Source organism: Remersonia thermophila, chromosome 5 (genome assembly GCF_042764415.1).
Source record: "Remersonia thermophila strain ATCC 22073 chromosome 5, whole genome shotgun sequence".
Classification (NCBI taxonomy): domain Eukaryota; kingdom Fungi; phylum Ascomycota; class Sordariomycetes; order Sordariales; family Chaetomiaceae; genus Remersonia; species Remersonia thermophila.
The window spans coordinates 501,197-517,982 of NC_092221.1; the positions used below are offsets into that span (position 1 = coordinate 501,197).

Genomic DNA, 16,786 nt, shown 5'->3' on the forward strand with positions numbered 1-16,786 from the left:
TTTTGTTTACTTCCCCTGGGGTGAGATATTGGCCAGCAAAGTCTTGATATCCGACTGGCGCTTCACCTCCGCAATCATTCCCCCCTGAATGTTGGCTCGTCACCACAGAGTCACGCTCCCAAGTTACACCGACGGCCAGGTACGCCTTGGATCTTGAGGTGATATTGATGACGCTGGTACGGACCGGGGCAAAAAGGATACGTGCACCACGGAATAGGAGCCATACGTACCCATCACCTCAAGCCATGCGAGGTCAGGACAGGAGGAGCTACCGTCTATTTGATGTTCTCAGCACTCCCCCGCCCCCCTTCTTCTCCCCTCGCATCTCAAGACCTTGTCGTTGAATGCATGCAGGAAAACCCCGTCGCGACGTCCCCCCAAAAGGGTCCAAGCTCGATTCCGCCGACCCTCTCTCAAGCTCATGTCAAGCCGAGACCGTACAGCCCTGCCGCGAGACCTGCCTCATTTGGGAAGAGACACGACGAAGGGAGGCAGGGCACTGACCTTGTGGTAACGATCTACCTACGTCGAGCTGACACGCTACCTATCCCGTCTTCTGCGTGCGGACCCTAGGCGGCGGTGTCGTCACGGTCGCGGCCGGCATCGCTGGAGCGCAGTCCGAGCAACCGTCACAAACGGGAGCGGTGACACCCTGGGACCGGCAAGGACGCCGTCCATCCCCCCCCCCCCCCCCCCCCAAAAAAAAAAAAAAAAAAAAAAAAAAGCCGAGCCAGTCCCCTTTGCTCCCGTCCCTCCCACGTGGTTGACGCATCCCTAGCGTTGCTACTCTCGCCGTTCACCTCAGGCAAAGGGACTCGCTCACCTCGGGAGCAAGGCTCTCCCGCTTTCATTCCGTGAGGGGGGCGGCTCCAAGCTCTGCTCGGAACCCGACAACAGACGCGTGTGAGCGCCCAAACGTTCGCACTTGTGCCGTGTTCTTGGCGGCATCGCGAGCCTTGTTCACCCGCGTGGACGCCGTGGCACGGCCCTCGAGCGGTCTCCGGCACGGGAAGGGAGGCCAGGTTGCTCACGTCGCCCGGGTCGCTCAGGTAGGGCCACCTTCGGCAGACGACGAGCAGCATGCATGCTTCATAGCGCGGGATCCGACGCGTTGACGCCGCTCGCCCGGCTCAACATGTAATTCTCTAGGTATCTGGTGGTTGCCAGCGAGAGGACACCATTCTCCAACGGCCGCTTTCTAGCATGACCCCAAGAGGTCTTAAGGTGACCCAGGGGGGGGGGGGGGGGGGGGAGGAGGGGCGCGGGAACGAATACCGCTGCGCTTGGTGTCATCGGGGATGGCTTTCTCCTCTGGCTCTCGTCTCTCCGCGAACGGGAACGGTGCGAGGAGACACGAAACCCAGCAAAACGAAACAACACTCAGACGCTCATCCCCGCAGGGGGGGACGGAAGTGAATGTAACGGTGACCAACAACGCGGTTGCGGAGTGGCGGAGGGGGAACACGACAGGAGGCCCAACCGTCCCGCTCCCCCTTCCCGTCCCCCTCCCGGGGGCCTCGGGGGACGAACCCCGCACGGCGCACGGGTCCGAGCCCCGGACCTCGAACGCAATCTCCGATGCATCTTGAACGGCCGGTAATAACTGTAGTTCATAGGTACCGAACGATCCGAACGCATGCAAGCTCAGCTCAGGCCCGGGAACCGCTCTCGCGACCCTAACCCTCTCTAACTATCCATCTTACCACTATTGTCACTACCACCACCACCACCTTCATCATCCACCCTAGACCCCCCCTCTCAAAGAAAAAAAACAAAAAGAAAACAACGAACAAAAAAGAGAATCAAATCTTTCTCTTCACCAGCCCCTTCCAAAAGTCAAAGCTGTTCTCGTCGCTCTGCAGCGCCCACAGCTTCCCCGTCGTCTTGAGCTTGCCCTCCGCGTCGGCCGCCACCTCCTGCGCCATGAGCAGGCCCCAGTCCCGCGTGATGCCCACGATCCTCGCGCGGGCGCCGCCCTCGGCCTCGAGGGTCACCACCTGGTTCGTGTGCAGCCAGTGCCGGTAGTACGTGCCCTCGAGGTCGCGGTGGAACCCGCCGCGGCAAAAGTCGCGGTACAGCGCCTCGAGGCGGGTGAGCATGCGGGCGAGGAGGCGCTCGATGCGGAACGGGCCGAGGCGGGCGCCGCCCTCGAGCAGCGGCAGCACGGCGTCCAGGCTGGTGGTGGGCCGGGCGTTGTTGGTGTTGATGCCGATGCCGAGGACGATCTGGTAGCGGCCGTCGGCGTAGGAGCAGTTGGCCAGGATGCCCGCGACCTTGACGAAGGAGGAGGCCTCGTCGGGCTTCTTGGGGTCGCGCACGTAGACGTCGTTGGGCCACTTGATCTTGATGGGGAAGTCGGCGTAGCCCGCGTCGTACGTCTTGACGGCCTCGACGATGGCGATGGCGGCGAGGTACTGGATGAAGACGATGGGGCGGGACGCGGCGAGGTGGGCGGGGTGGTTGATCACGGTGGAGACGATGAGGGAGCCGGGCGGGGCGACCCAGACGTTGGCGCCGCGGCCGCGGCCGGCGACCTGGGTGGTTGCTGCGACGGAGAAGCCGGTGGGGAGTTTGGCCAGGAGGGTTGGGTTTCTGCGCGGACGACAGAAAGGGGGTTCGTTAGAGCGGAAGCGCACGAGGCAGGAGAAGACGGGAGGAGGAGGAGGAGGAACGAACTTTTCGAGGAGCGTGTTTGTGCTGGTCAGCACCTCTCCATACAGCAGCTGGTCTCCCCAAGACTCGGCGCCGGGCTCGGCGGCGCGAAACTCGTTGAGGCTCGAGTAGTAGACGGCGTGGTTGAAGTACGGAGTTTCCTTGGGCTCCGGCCAGGCTTCCTTGTGGGAGACGATGCGCTTCAGGATGTGGGTGTAGTCGGTGGTCGGGTCGGGGGAGCCGCGGGAGGGCTTCGGCTTGGGCTGGAGCTCGCGCTGCAGATCCTCGCTCAGCTCGGCCGCGGACCATCGCGAGCCTGGCTTTTCGAGATGGAAGAGATCGTTGCCGCCCTTGATGTACTCTTCGCCGTTCTCCCTCGTGATGATCTCCTCCAAGGCGGAGAGAAGGTCGAGGGTCTCGGCGTGGCGCAGCGACGAGAGGTGCAGCTTGGACAGGCTCGGCACCGGGGACACCCTCTGGCTGACCTCGAGGCCGAGCTTGGCGAGGCAGGCCTTGAGGAAGGCCGTCCTCGCCTCCTCGTCGGCTCTCAAGCTGTCAGTGAGGTCTTGGTAGCCCGGGACGTCTGTGTGGGGGCCGATATTCACGGCATCAAATCTGCCGCGGCGTTAGAGCGCAAAAGAAGAGATAAGACAGGGCTCAGGGAGGCTGCATACTCCGGATGCGGTCCCGTCAGAATCGCCGCTCCTTGGCCAACCTTGCAATACACGACGGCGGCTCTCGCGTCGCCGCACTCGAGGTCCAGGTCCTCGGCATACTCGGCGAGGACCTCAACGGAGGAGGACTCCTTGGCGAGCTGCTCGGCGTCCAGGAACACGCCGCCGCCGTTGTAGTAACACCGGAACGTGTCGGGCAGCGCCGGCGAGCCGCCCAATGCGTCGTGGGCCACGCGGATCTCGGCGGCCCTGGCCCCCCTTTCGCTCTGATACTGAAACCCCTGGAAGGCCGCCCCGCGGCAGGTGCCCGGAAAGAAGGCCAGCTCCCGGGGGCCGGCGACCTCGAGGTTGGGGTCGCCGAGCTCGAACTCGCAGCGGCGGGCACCGTAATAGCCGCCGGCGCAGAAGCCGAGATAGGCGCCGCCGCGGCGGACGTAGTTGGAGATGGTGCGGTTGCCATGGCCGTCTAGGACGCGGCAATAGCCCAGGTCGGCGCCGCCGGGAAAGACGAGGAGAGCGCAGGTGGGAGACCAGGGTTCTTTGAGCAGGGCGGACTCGGTGATGGGGTTGACGGCGTAGTTGGGGCCGAGGACGCGGCGGAGAGAATACAGGCAGTGCCGGACCGATTCCAGGGTTGAGCCGGAGCCTATGAGGAGGAGGAGGAGGAGGAGGATGATGATGAGGAGGGTCAGGGAGCGATCCAGTGATGTAACAAGTGCGCTGCAAAAAAAAAAAAAAAAAAAAAAAAAAAAAAAAAAAAATTAGGTTCCTATCATACCCGTGTAGACCAGAACGTTGAGTCTTTGCGTCGCCATGTTGTGATATGGAAATGTCGTAAGGTGACTCTCCTGGCACGGTGCAGGGGTTTGTTTGTTGACTGACTCCAGCGTGAGTGCAGTGAAAGCGAGTTGAGTGAATTGTGGCCGGCGATTGGCGCCGAGATGACGAAACGCTTTCTTCTCCCGAGCCCACAATCTTGCGAGAAGCGCACCGTCTTTTCAACTCGACCCCTCAATCACGATGGCGCCCAAAGATCTCAAGCCCAAGGCAGAGCAACCGGTGCCTGCAGGGACGGTGGAGGACAATGATGAGCCGGATGAGTGGTGAGTGAAGCAGGAAAAAGCAGCGTCAAAGCCGACGGGCCACCGTCACAGCCGCTGACCAAGACGGTGCAACTCCAGGGACAAGCGGATCAATCGCACGGGATGCGCCGGTATGTGTCTTGCAGGGTGATGTTGACATCAATCCCAGCCCCAATTTCCCCCCCCCCCCTCTCTCTCTCTCTGTGTCAAATGGCATGCGGCTCCAAGGCGAGAGAGCAAAAGACGACCTAGCGAACGAACGAGGGAGGAGGGTGGTGTCTTGGGACGTCCGAGTTTGCCGCAGGTTCGGCAACATGCCACTCTCCCCGTTGCGACGGCCCCACAATTGTCGCTGATAACTGAGACCAATGTCATGGCGGCAGAGGAAAATGCGCGATTGACGGACTGCTACTACGAGAAGAAGGACTGGCGAGCGTGCAAGGACGAGGTGGGTTGTTTTTTTTTTTTTTTCTTTTTTTTTTTCGTGTTGAAGCTCTCTTGTCACAGAGAGAGTCTGAGGTTGGTCGACACTGGGTAACTCACCGATGGCGGGGCAGATGCAAAAGTTTCGAGATTGTTGGAAGACCCAGGGCAATGACAAACGGACGGACATGAGGGATGCTTGAGCCGTGACCTAGCAACAACAGCGGTCGGTCCTTTCAACGCAGCCATGGGATCAGGTTCCAGGGAAATACCCTAGGTCCTAGGTACATACCACCTAGCAGGTCGAGTGCAATTGTACGCTTTGGAATTTACAGGTACCTACTGCCGTGTAATCGAGGAAGAGAGGCGCCGGGAATTTCCACAGAAAACTACCTTATTTGTTTTGTTCTCTTTGTCGGTCTTGTTTGGTTTGCTTTTCCCCCAAGTGTGAATGAAGCCACTTTGTTCGTATGCTTTCACCCAAAGTGCGTTGCGTGCCTAGCATACCTAGGTACCTGAGGTAGGTAGGCATGTATTCGACCACCCGCCTACTGCACCCGGCCCATACGTTACCCCCTCAAGGTGCCCTGCAAACCCCCTACCTCCCCAGCAAGCACAGGTCCACGGGAGGTACAGGCAGGCCCCTGTACTTACACCGGACCTGTACCTGTAATACTTGTACCTGCACCTGCACCGGCACCTGCGCCTGCGCCTCTCCCACTTGGAGACTACGGACTGCTGTGTCGGGCCGTGCCAAGACATGGACACCCGGCCCCACCTGGCTCGGCGGGAAAAGGTGGGTCCCAGCTCTTGGGCGCAAAGCTCTGGATTTTTACCACTCCCATCAACTTACACCATCACGCCAACAAGAAAACCGTCCAGTCCTTGGGTCCCTGCGGCAAGCCTCAACTCTCGGCCTTTTCTCCATTCACACACCCGCGCCGCCGCAACTGCTCTGAACATGCGGTCTCGCGCCCTTCAAGCGCTCCGCCCCGCGCGGGCCTCAAGAATCCCCTCCGCCTCTCCCAGCGCCGCCTACCTCCGCCCCTCCGTCCGCGCCGCCTCCTCCTCCTCCTACACCCCCCGCGCCCGGACAGCTCCCTCCTCCTCCCCCTCCTCTTCCTCTTCCTCCGCCACCGCCTCACGAACCACCTACGCCTCCTCGTACACCCGGGCCCCCCCGCCGGCGCCCGCCCCCCGCGCCAGCGCCAACACCAAAGACCCCATCGCCCCCTCGAGCGCCGTCAACGGCCCCGTCGACCCGCAGGCCGCCATCCCGCAGGCCGCCACCGTCGCCGACGTCGACCCGGCCCTGGCCGCTCAGATCCCCACCCCCGACGGCGGCCCGGGCGCCGCCCCGTCCCCGGCCTTCACGGCCGCCCTCGCCAGCAGCTCCGGCGTCCCCGGCGGCGCGGCCCCGGGCGCGGCCCCGGAAACCATCGACTGGTCCTCGTCGTTCCACGGCCTGTCGACCACGCCCTTTAGCCCGGAGACGGCGGCCCAGCTCATGCAGCCCATCGACCCGCTCGACATCGAGATCAAGCCCGACGGCATCATCTACCTGCCCGAGATCAAGTACCGGCGCATCCTGAACAAGGCGTTCGGCCCCGGCGGGTGGGGGCTGGCCCCGCGGGGGGAGCTGGTGGTGGGCGAGAAGGTGGTGACGAGGGAGTATGCTTTGGTCGTCCACGGCCGGTAAGTTTTTTTTTTTTTTTTTTTTTTTCCTCCCTTTTTTTTCCCGACCGATTCCAGAGAAAGCAAGAAAGAGAAGAAAGAGAAAGAAAGAGAGAGAGAGAGAGAGAGAGAGCGAGAGAGAGAAACAGAAAAAAAAAAAGAGAAAAAAAAAAACAAAACAGGCGTGCTAACGTCGATGCGCCAACAAAAACAGCTTCATCGCCCAAGCCCGCGGCGAGTGCCAGTACTTTTCCGAAGAGACCATCCCCACGGCCGGCGAGGGGTGCAAGTCCAACGCCCTCCTCCGCTGCTGCAAGGACCTGGGCATCGCCTCGGAGCTCTGGGACCCGCGCTTCATCCGCGAGTTCAAGCGCGACCACTGCCGCGAGGTGTGGGTTGAGCACGTCACCACCAAGAAGCGGAGGCAGATCTGGACGAGAAAGGACAGCGAGCCCGGGTATCCCTATCAGCTCGTCAAGGCGGGCGCGAGCGCGGCGAGGTAGTGAACTCGATGTTTCCTAGATAGCTCGGCGCCGAAGAGGGAAGGGTGGGAAGGGGGGTGTTGGTAGGCTCCCGCGGGGGAGGGCGGGAGGATGGGAACATACGGTCCAGGGCCAGAAGAAGAAGAAGAAGAAGAAGAAGAAGCAGAAGGATATCCTGCGAGAGAGATATCCAGATGGCCCAACTGGTTGGTCATCATGGATCATGAGACGGAACCAACATTCCGCCATGGCCGGCGGTTGTAGCATAGACATTGTACCATCATCCTACGCACGTACAGATTCACCCGAAACGACGTCTTTTTTTTTTTTTTTTTTTTTTCTTTTTCCCTTCTCAAATGAGCGAAGCCTCGATGTACATCCCGAGGAAAGCTGCCAGGCCTAACTTATGTACCCCGTTACCCTCCCCCCCCCCCCCCCCCCCCCCCAAGAAAAAAAAAAAAAAAAGGAAAGAAAAACGCCGTTCGCCGATCTTACATCTAGCCGTGTAAGGAAGCCCCCCTTCGAACCTATCCGACCGTGTAAACCCCTCCGGAGACCTGATCCATCCCAGAATGCCGGATACCTACCCATGCTACCACCCAAGTGTATGCACCCCAACCGGGCTCTCGCTTCTTCTTCTCAGACCCGACTTTACCAAATCCACCCCCCGCCGCTCTTCTCTCCGGTCTCCTTCCTGCTCAACCCCTTCCTTTTCCTCACCCCCCCTTCCTCCTCCTCCTCCCCGCTCGGCGCATCCAGCTTTTCAAAGTCCCCCTCCGACCGGCTCTTACTCAGCGCAGAGGCGACGCTCTGCTCGCTCAGCGACCGGCGCTTGCCGCTGCCGTCTCGTGTTTCGCCCTCGCCGGAGGCGGCGGCGGCGGCGGCGGCGGCTTCCTCGCGCTCCAGCGCCGTCATGGTCGTGGACAGCTGCTCGCGCAGGTTCCGGATGAAGAGGGCGCGGGCGGCGGTGCCGGCCGAGAGGACCGACTCGGGAATGAGGGCGGACGCCGTCGCGGTGGCAGGAGGGGCCGTCGCGGCGGGGGATCTTGCGGTGCCCGAGGAGGAAGAAGAAGAGGAAGAGGAAGCCGTCGTGGTGGCTGCGGCGATGGCGGAGGCGATGTGCTTGTACAGATCCGTCGCGTAGGTCGTGCTCGTCGTCGTGCCCGCGGCGCCGTGCCCTGCGGGCCGCGCCGGCGCCGGCGGCCCACCGGGGCGTGGGCAGGGCAAACCTGGCCAGCAGGGACTGGGTGTAGCTCTGCGGGTTCTGGGGCTCGGGGGCGGCCTGCTCCTGCGCCTCGGGCGAGGGCGGCAGGCCGAGGACGTTGGTCCGGAGCAGCTCGATGGCGCGTTTCAGGTAGGCGATGCCGGCGGTGCGCAAGCGCTCGTGGGCGGTCGCGATGAGCTCCTCGATGGCCGTCTCGTTTTCCTCGAGGCGCGGGTGCACGTAGGTTTCGTAGATGACGCGGGCGCCTTGGGTTTGGGGGAGGACGAGGTAGAGGAGGAAGAGGAAGCGTGCGTAGGCGTAGAAGGGGACCCTGCCGCGCAGCGCGGTGGTTAGTTGGTTCGGGCGTGTGCAACGGCCAAGATCGGCAAGGCAGAGGGGCAAGGTACCAGAAGAGAATCCAGCCGGTCCACGACTCAAAGAGCACCACAAAGGAGAGGACGACCCAGTACATGAGCCATGGCGTCAGCTGGGCCGGGTCCGAGGTCTTGAGGGCCTTGTAGCTGGCGAAGACGGGGAAGAGGAAGGAGGCGACGGAGCTGCGAGGAGGCCGGGACCTGTTAGCGTGGGACGCGTCCCCCCAGCGGCGGAACGGACGAAGGCGGGCAAGAAGCGTACGAGACGAGGTTCGGGATGAGGTCGAACATGGTGACGTTGAGGTGGGAAGGGCGCCTTGGGTGTGGACTTTGCAAAGCATCCGGCGGCGGAGAGGAAGGGCACCAAAGGAAATGCCGACGACGACGCAAGACGTCCCCCTGGCGCACGAACCCCGGAGCTCGCGATGCGAAACCAGGGCGGTGCGAAGGATCAGGTGGCAGAGCCTGGTGAGGTGTTGGGGGGTTGGAGGGTTGGAGGATTGGAGAATTGGAGGGTTGGAGGTTGGACGAAAGGGCAGGCAGGTTTCGTCGATATTACCTGGTGGGTGGTAGGTAGGTCGGGCAAGATGGGCAGCTGACTCTCCCAAACCCGGGCGCTGCTCATGCGTTCGTGGGGCATAAAGTCGGGTCAGCGGCCCCCCACTTCCAATCATTGGGCTCGTGTCATGTCATCGGGCTTGGGCTGTTCCTAGTTCACTGACTGCCCTGTATACGGTCGGGTGTAAGGGGTGTAAGGTATGGTAAGGTAAGATTCACTCTCAGGTCCAGGTAGGTGTGTAAGGTACCACTGGACCCAAGGTAAGGTAGGTAGTTATCGATTGTTCTTGTTGCGAGGCATGGCTACAGGTACCTAGGTATCTGCGGTGGCTGGGGCAATCTTGTGGGGGTCTTTTCTGTCCTGGTCAGTCCAAGAAATGCTTACTTTTCCACCATGGCATCAAAAGATGGCGACCAGGATCCAAAGCCTGCTCTGTTTGTCTTGGGTGGTTTCAGGTAACTATGTACTAGTAGGAAACCTACCAGTTGGGTTGTTGGGTGTACACCGTGAGTTACCTAGGTGAAGAGCCTCCTCCATTCCATGCTCCAATTGGCCCTCCCCCCGCCCCCCGCAACTGGGCGTCGGGTGGCCCGGGTAGGTAAGGTACGTACCACCAAAAGACCCCCCCCCCCCCTCCCCCGCGCACCCTGGAACCCACCGTTACCCTTACCCACCCGTCATGCTGATGCAGCAGCTGACAGCTGACGTAATGCGGGGCCGTCCCCATCAGGAGGAGCCTGGAAAAGGGCTGATGCCGGCTTTTTTGACCTCTTCACATTCGTTGATGACCCGGGAGAGTCCCACGTCATGTTTGCGTAGGGCCCAGCGAAGCCTCGGCAGGGGGGGACGACGGTTGGACCGAGGCATGGCACCAGCTCCAGCCAGCGGGACCAGATCCGTCTTGCCGTCCAAGAAGCCCATCCCGAAAACGGGAAGAATGGGCAAAGGTCGAAGATGGGCGGCTCAAAACGACGATAGGGCTAGGCATGCGCGCCGGTGGAGACGCTGGATGTCGTCAGGCTGGCCAGCGGCTCGCCAGGACGCGGTCGAGAGGCCGGAGTCTGCGCTCGGCTGCCGACAGAGCCCACCTGGAAGCCCACCGCGCCTGGGAAGCGAAGCCATGGATCCGCGGCCCACGCCTCTTCAGCGCGGCCGACACGGCCGGGCGGAAGCCCCGAAACCCTCAAGGCCCCGGGCGCCACCCCGAAGCGCCATTCCGCGTTGGGCAATCCCGCTGCAACTCCAAATTGCCGACCTTGAATGCCGTTCAACACCATCTCGAGCCCATCCTGAACCGTAGCCCTTCCCAACGCTGGAGCGTGGAATCCTGTCGACGATGCCACCCAGTCAGACCCCGTCCCCGCACGATACCACCGTACCCCGTGGGGAAGTCCAGGTTGCCCTCAGGGCAGGCGGCGGGGATGGCATCGTGGAGAAGGTTGCGGTGGCAGGGTTCGTCGGTGGAGGCCGGCTGGTTAGTCCGGAGGCGTGGACCATCGGCACTTTTGCGAATGGATGAAAGGAGAGATAGGAAGCGCGGGAGAGGGAGAGCGAGAACGAGAGGGAGAGCGAGGGAAACGATGAAAGGGAAAAGACGTAGGTAGCAGGTCATTAGTGGTCCAGCGTCAGGATAAATAAGACGCGAGCATCATCGCTCATCGGGTCCCGGACTCTCCTCCGGCGTTCCTCTTGGATTGCGCCTCGCTCTCCGCCCCCGGCAGACGCCTCGTCCAACAGGCAAGACACGAAGAACCCCGTCCTATTGACAAGATCCTCTCTCCTCCCTGACCTGCCATGGCCGACGAGAAGAGGCTGTCTTCGGACTCGCCCAAGGGCGAGGTCCAGCACGGCGAGGTCAAGCCGGCCGACACCCACGCCGTCGCCGAGAGGGGCCATGCTGCCACCGATGAGTGAGTGGTCCTCTTTCGCTCCCTGGATACCTCCCGCGCCTCGACAGCATGCATGCTCACCACCGCCGGCTCGCCCCAGCCACGGCAACGCCATCATTCAATTCGATCCCAAAGCCGAAGCCAAGCTGCGCAGGAAGATCGACCTGTGCATCGTGCCCACCGTGTCGCTGCTCTATCTCTTCTGCTTCATCGACCGTGCCAACATTGGTAAGCGTCTCTCCATCAACACGGCGGTCCTGTCGCCTTCTTTTTCCTCTCCTCGTCCTCAGGCTCCTCTGACGCCCGCCCCTCGGCTCTAGGCAACGCCCGCATCGCCGGCCTCGAGAAGGACCTCGGCCTCAAGGGCTACGACTACAACGCCCTCCTCTCCATCTTCTACATCTCGTACATCCTCTTCGAAATCCCCAGCAACATCGCCTGCAAGTGGATCGGCCCCGGCTGGTTCATCCCCGCCATCTCGCTCGGGTTCGGCGCCATCTCGGTCATCACGGCCTTTGTCGACAACTTTGCCCAGGCCGCGGGCGTGCGCTTCCTGCTCGGCGCCTTTGAGGCCGGCGTGCTGCCCGGCGTGGCCTACTACCTGTCGAGATGGTACCGCCGGTCCGAGCTGACCTTCCGGCTGGGGCTGTACATCGTCATGGCGCCCATGGCCGGCGCGTTTGGCGGCCTGCTGGCGTCGGCCATCCTGACGCTCGATCACTTTGGCAGCCTTCACGGCTGGCGCATGATCTTTGCCATCGAGGGCATCATCACCATCGGATTGGCCGTCATCAGGTGAGCCCATTTTTTCTCGTTCTCCTCATTCGCCTTCAGGGGGCAACCCCCCTTGGTTTTGGCCGTCTTGCTGACCGCTTCCCTGGAAAGCTTCTTCACCCTCACCGACCGCCCCGAGACCGCTCGCTGGCTCACCCAGGAGGAAAAGGACCTGGCCGTCGCCCGCGTCAAGTCCGAGCGCGTCGCCACCACCGAGGTCCTCGACCGCATGGACATCAAGAAGCTCCTCCAGGGCATGCTCAGCCCCGTCACCCTCTCCACCGCCTTCCTCTTCCTCCTCAACAACATCACCGTCCAAGGCCTCGCCTTCTTCGCCCCCACCATCGTCCGCACCATCTACCCGGACAAGACCACCGTCATGCAGCAGCTGTACACGGTGCCCCCCTACGTCGTCGGAGGCTTCTTTACGCTGCTGCTGCCGCTGATCAGCTGGAAGCTCGATCGGAGGCAGATCTTTTTGATCTTGACCACCCCGCTCATCATCGCCGGCTACTCCATCTTCCTCGGCACGACCAACTCGACCGCGCGGTACGCCGCGACCTTCTTGCTGTCGAGCTCGCTGTTTGCCGTTGGGCCGCTGGCCAACAGCCAGGTCAGCGCCAACGTGGTGTCGGATACGGCGAGGAGCAGCGCCATTGGCCTAACCGGTACGTCTTTTTTTTTTTTTTTCTCTCTCTCTCTCTCTCTGTTCTCGGATCCATCTGTCCCGAAACTCCCCCAAAGACCTCCGTTTAACCCGTTCCAACCCCTTTCCACCATCCTTAATTTTCCTCTCTCTACTCTCATCCACTTCTGCTTTCTTGACACACACACGCACACCGAGGGGGTTCATCTGCTGACGTTGAATCGCTGCAGTCATGATGGGCAACGTCGGCGGTCTCGTCTCCACGTGGTCCTACGTCCCCCACGACGCTCCGGACTACCACATCGGCAACGGCCTCAACCTCGCCTGCTGCACCGCCGTCCTCATCGTCGCGACGGCGACGTACTTTTGGATGAAGCGCGACAACGAGCGCCGCGAGGCTCGGAACCCGGAGGAGGAGCTGGCGGGAATGACCCAGCAAGAGGTGCAGGATCTGGATTGGAGGCATCCAGCTTTCCGGTGGAAGCCTTGAGGTCTCCAAGAGGAGGATATGTTTGTCTTTGCCGGTTTTGCCCCAGAGGGGGTTATCCTAGTATATGGTGTTCACCGGAGTTTACAAGAGGGGGCGGGATTCCTACGGAGGGGATATAAGGGGGGGTGGCGCTTAGGCTGTCTAAGATACCTTGTGATGACCCTGTTGCAACGAGGACTCAGGACATAATGCGGCGGAGGATAGGAATGTGGGAGTATGGAGCGTAGGGAATCAATGTGTCTTGTCGGGTTTTGCGTCTCACGTACGACCTTCTCTTTTCCTTCTCATACCACGGGAATGAAACATCGGCACGCTCTCGTGATTATGATTACGATGGGGGACTTTGACCACCCTGGGTCTCTGGATGACGAAGGCGTTGCGACAAGGATACGATGTTCGTTATGGCCCCTTGAACGCGACGCGACGGCTCTCACCATCCGGACAACATGCATCCAAAGTTCTCCCCCTGCTTGTCTTTCCCATCCCTTCGCTATAAAGGAACAGACAGGCGTTGAGGTGGCCCCAGCGCCCGAAAAGCGCATCGCAGCCCTTTACAGCGTGCCGGTACGGAATCCGTGACCATAGAGATCTTCAAGATCACCGGCCTCACCAATGCCTTCTTTTTTTGTTTTGTTCACCTCTGCTTCCGAAACAAGTACACCTCCACGACCTGCCTCTCGCCCCCCAGCCTCGGAAGCGGTACCTCGGTGCTCTCCTTCACCACCCACCCCTCCCCCGCCATGAGGTCAAAGAAGCTTCTCTCTGACTCATGCCTCCGCTTGGTCGCCACCAGCACCGCCGTGTCGACCGCAGCAGGAACAGCACCGGCAGCCAAAGCTTCTTCCGGCGCGGCCTCGTCCCCCGGCGCGCTCTTCTCCGCCGACATCCGGTGCACCGCCGACAGCGTCCCCACCAGCGACGGGATCGTGTCCGTGTTGTACGTGCAGTCGCACACCACCGCGAGGTCCCACGCGCGCGCCCCCGCCTTGGGGCCGAACACGCCGCGCTGCCCGTCGGTCCAGTCGAGGGGTTCAAAGTCGAGGGACGCCGGCTCCGGCGCGGGGGCGTTGCCGGCGTGGTGGCCGCGTTGCTGGCGGGCGATGTTGGTCTGGGCTTTTTCTTCGGCCTCTGGGAGGTCGGTGATGAGGATGTGCGGGCTTCCTCCAGCAGCAACAGCAACGGTGGCGGCGGCGGCGGCGGCGGTGGTGGTGGTGGTCTGACGGAGCGAGAGGATCTTGGCCAGGCTGATGCCCACGACGCCGACGCCGCATCCCAGCTCCAAGATGTTGAGCCCCCTGCCCCGACCGTCGTGGCGGCGGTCCGGGGGCGTCACGAGCAGGTCGTGGAACAACGGTAACCCGCGCGGGCCGTGGCCGCCGCCGCCGCCGCCGCCGCCGCCGAGACACAGATCCGTGAGCAGCGAGGCCATGACGACGCCCGAGTCCCAAATGTGCCGCGCGATGCTCTCGCCGAGGTCCTCTTCGATCTGCAACAGCGCCGGCGGTTGCGGTCGTTGCTGGGGGCCCGTCGCCGCGGGTCGCAGACACGGCTCGATCCGCAAGCTGCGAAAACACGTCTGCGGCGTCGCCGACGCCCCTGGCCCCCCCGGCCGCGGCATGTCCGCATACACGGGCATGATCAGACCCCGGTTGCCCGGCAGGATGTCGCTCGTGCTCAAGGCCGTGAGCCCGATATCCGCCGGGCGAATCTGGATGGTCTCGAGAACCCTGGGCTTTTTCGGGTTGGTCGAGGGCGGCAGGGGAAGATGCAGCTTGAGCACGCGCATGCCGGCGCGCCAGACAGGCGGCGGGCTAGGGGTCAGCGGGACGGGCACGAGGGCCTTGTTCCCGTTGGCATCGGTCTCGTTGTAGGCACCGAGGATGTGGAGGGGAATGGGGCTGGGCGGGGAGAGGAACGAATCGCTTAGGTCGGTGGTGATGGTGAGGACCAGCTTGAGGATGGGTTGATCCCTCCCGGGGTGAATCTCGGGAGGGCGGCAGAGGCGCAGGTAATGCATCTTGACGTCAAGATTCGTTGTTTCTTTCCAGGTGATATCGGCGCTCCACGACGCTCATCCGTGCGAGGCCATAGAAGCACACCTTTGCTTCTTCCTCTTCTCATCGTGCTGTGAATCGCAAGCGGACTGGATCGCAAAGTTTTGTGAATCAAAGCGGGGGTTAGGGTTATTGGTGACGGAGGCTCAGATGGACAACAACGTCAACGACAGATGTTGGTAAACACAAAGAAGGTCCAGGGGAAGGATGGCCATGGCGGGAACAGCATAGAGACCAAGTAGTACCAGGCCTCCACTATTCTGGCAGCGGCAGCAAAACTCTTGCATCAGGGATCTACGAGCAACTACACACTTCACCCAACAGTGATATCAGAGCTCTGTTATGCTTGTGCTTGTCTACATCTCACGCCTCTCTCTCTCTCTCTCTCTCCACTTGGAAACCACTCAATCGGTAAATGCCAAAGACCGTAAGAGTTTGCTCGAAGGTAGCTTGAAACCAGGTCCGATGCCGCACCGTTGGCAGAGGAGCGCCAGATGGCTAGGACAGCGCGACCTTGATAGGGGGCTAGGGACAGGTTGGCTTGAACGTTGCAAAAAGTCCTCGGAGGCCGGCGGCAGCCGAGGCTTCGGAGAGTGTCGAGGAGGTCGAGGACGGCCAAACTGACAAGGAGGAAGGAGAGGCTGTTTACAACGCGCTGCTTTGTTTGGATCGGTCCTAGGAAGAGAAAAGAGCCGAGACAATGGTACATGACGGCGACCGAAGCCGGTTGGCTTGGCAAGCAAACCATTGAGTAGGCATGCTCATTGCAACCAGGTGCGGATTTAGCGGTTGTTTACTTCTGTGATCCTGAGGCAGAGCCAATAACCTAGTCATTCCTTCAATGCTTCGCCTTCATCTGAGTCATGCTACAACTCGACACGTCAGGATATGCAGCTCTCTCGCGTTTTCACCCCTCAAGTTTACAGAAAACAAGGTACGGGTACCTGAGTTTTGATCCTAGAATCCCACATGCCACAGACACCTCGGGGGGGGGGGGGGGGGGGGGGTAAAAGTTGAAGACCAATTGCCAGCCACAAGCTCAAGCATGACCAGACGTTTGACTCGATGTACCCCAGACCAAGGCTGACTCGTGCTCGATCACGAGGGCTCTTGACTCGTGGTTTTCCCAGACTGCTGGGTCAGATGATGTAACGAACAAGGAGGCAGACGACCGAACTGAAACCAACGTCTATGATGCATCGTTCCTTTCCTTGACGGTCCCGACACAGCGGTAACCCCAGCAGCACGCGGCGGCCTCGTTGCCTACACATGATACGCAGTAATCCCCCAGGGGGGAGGGCGCGCAGGGATAGCCTGCTCATCCTATCATAAGCTTATTTCGACGTCCCTCGACAGTGAACATGCAACAGGGGCCGCGACGTCCAACTGCGCGGTCCCGTGACCAGGCGGCCTCGCAAGCCTCCACGTGTGCTGCTATTGCCCTGGCCAGTCACCACGGCAAGAAGAAGTCCAATTCCACATGGGAGAAAAGACCCTGACTTTCCAGCAGGCTTGATTCTTGTGGGTTCACCACAGTGCGCTGGCACGGTGCCTTGCTAGCCACCATTCACGACCGACAAAAAGGGGGGTTACCCCCAAGAAAACCATGCCTCCGCAAAAAGGGGGTGAAGTTATCATGACTCACCAGAAGCAACCTAAAAAGGGGGCTTGGTGATCTCTTTGAGTCATTCTGGCCGGGCGAACAGCCAGTTAGGTCCGTTCTAACTACCAGGGTGGCGAAGCTTCGCGGCGCCGCCCAGCGCGAGCCGTCAGTCAGTCAGGCAGCGGTGCGGTTCCCGATGGTGAGAG

At 61.3% G+C, this 16,786-nt stretch overlaps 7 protein-coding genes across 7 annotated transcripts; 4 read left to right on the forward strand and 3 right to left on the reverse strand.

Annotated features, from left to right (window-relative positions):
- Nucleotides 1-1,802: 1,802 nt before the first annotated feature.
- VTJ83DRAFT_5372 (uncharacterized protein) lies at nucleotides 1,803-4,141 on the reverse strand (the record flags this gene model as incomplete). The annotated part of the gene is made up of 4 exons (XM_071011965.1): nucleotides 1,803-2,592; nucleotides 2,677-3,267; nucleotides 3,327-3,972; nucleotides 4,105-4,141. The coding sequence occupies 4 exons, from the start codon at nucleotides 4,139-4,141 to the stop codon at nucleotides 1,803-1,805; spliced, it is 2,064 nt and encodes a 687-aa protein (XP_070864747.1).
- A 205-nt stretch (nucleotides 4,142-4,346) lies between these two features.
- VTJ83DRAFT_5373 (uncharacterized protein) lies at nucleotides 4,347-5,034 on the forward strand (the record flags this gene model as incomplete). The annotated part of the gene is made up of 4 exons (XM_071011966.1): nucleotides 4,347-4,429; nucleotides 4,508-4,539; nucleotides 4,792-4,856; nucleotides 4,966-5,034. 4 exons carry the CDS (start codon nucleotides 4,347-4,349, stop codon nucleotides 5,032-5,034), a joined length of 249 nt encoding a protein of 82 aa, XP_070864748.1.
- A 758-nt stretch (nucleotides 5,035-5,792) lies between these two features.
- Nucleotides 5,793-7,008, forward strand: VTJ83DRAFT_5374 (uncharacterized protein; the record flags this gene model as incomplete). The annotated part of the gene is made up of 2 exons (XM_071011967.1): nucleotides 5,793-6,526; nucleotides 6,720-7,008. 2 exons carry the CDS (start codon nucleotides 5,793-5,795, stop codon nucleotides 7,006-7,008), a joined length of 1,023 nt encoding a protein of 340 aa, XP_070864749.1.
- Nucleotides 7,009-7,514: 506 nt separating this feature from the next.
- VTJ83DRAFT_5375 (uncharacterized protein) lies at nucleotides 7,515-8,856 on the reverse strand (the record flags this gene model as incomplete). The annotated part of the gene is made up of 4 exons (XM_071011968.1): nucleotides 7,515-7,616; nucleotides 8,309-8,522; nucleotides 8,599-8,748; nucleotides 8,828-8,856. The coding sequence occupies 4 exons, from the start codon at nucleotides 8,854-8,856 to the stop codon at nucleotides 7,515-7,517; spliced, it is 495 nt and encodes a 164-aa protein (XP_070864750.1).
- Nucleotides 8,857-10,110: 1,254 nt separating this feature from the next.
- VTJ83DRAFT_5376 (uncharacterized protein) lies at nucleotides 10,111-10,728 on the forward strand (the record flags this gene model as incomplete). The annotated part of the gene is made up of 1 exon (XM_071011969.1): nucleotides 10,111-10,728. One exon carries the CDS (start codon nucleotides 10,111-10,113, stop codon nucleotides 10,726-10,728), a length of 618 nt encoding a protein of 205 aa, XP_070864751.1.
- A 190-nt stretch (nucleotides 10,729-10,918) lies between these two features.
- Nucleotides 10,919-12,923, forward strand: VTJ83DRAFT_5377 (uncharacterized protein; the record flags this gene model as incomplete). Its single annotated transcript, XM_071011970.1, has 5 exons — nucleotides 10,919-11,034; nucleotides 11,114-11,241; nucleotides 11,334-11,808; nucleotides 11,899-12,455; nucleotides 12,664-12,923. The coding sequence occupies 5 exons, from the start codon at nucleotides 10,919-10,921 to the stop codon at nucleotides 12,921-12,923; spliced, it is 1,536 nt and encodes a 511-aa protein (XP_070864752.1).
- A 634-nt stretch (nucleotides 12,924-13,557) lies between these two features.
- Nucleotides 13,558-14,940, reverse strand: VTJ83DRAFT_5378 (uncharacterized protein; the record flags this gene model as incomplete). Its single annotated transcript, XM_071011971.1, has 1 exon — nucleotides 13,558-14,940. The coding sequence occupies one exon, from the start codon at nucleotides 14,938-14,940 to the stop codon at nucleotides 13,558-13,560; it is 1,383 nt and encodes a 460-aa protein (XP_070864753.1).
- Nucleotides 14,941-16,786: the final 1,846 nt, after the last annotated feature.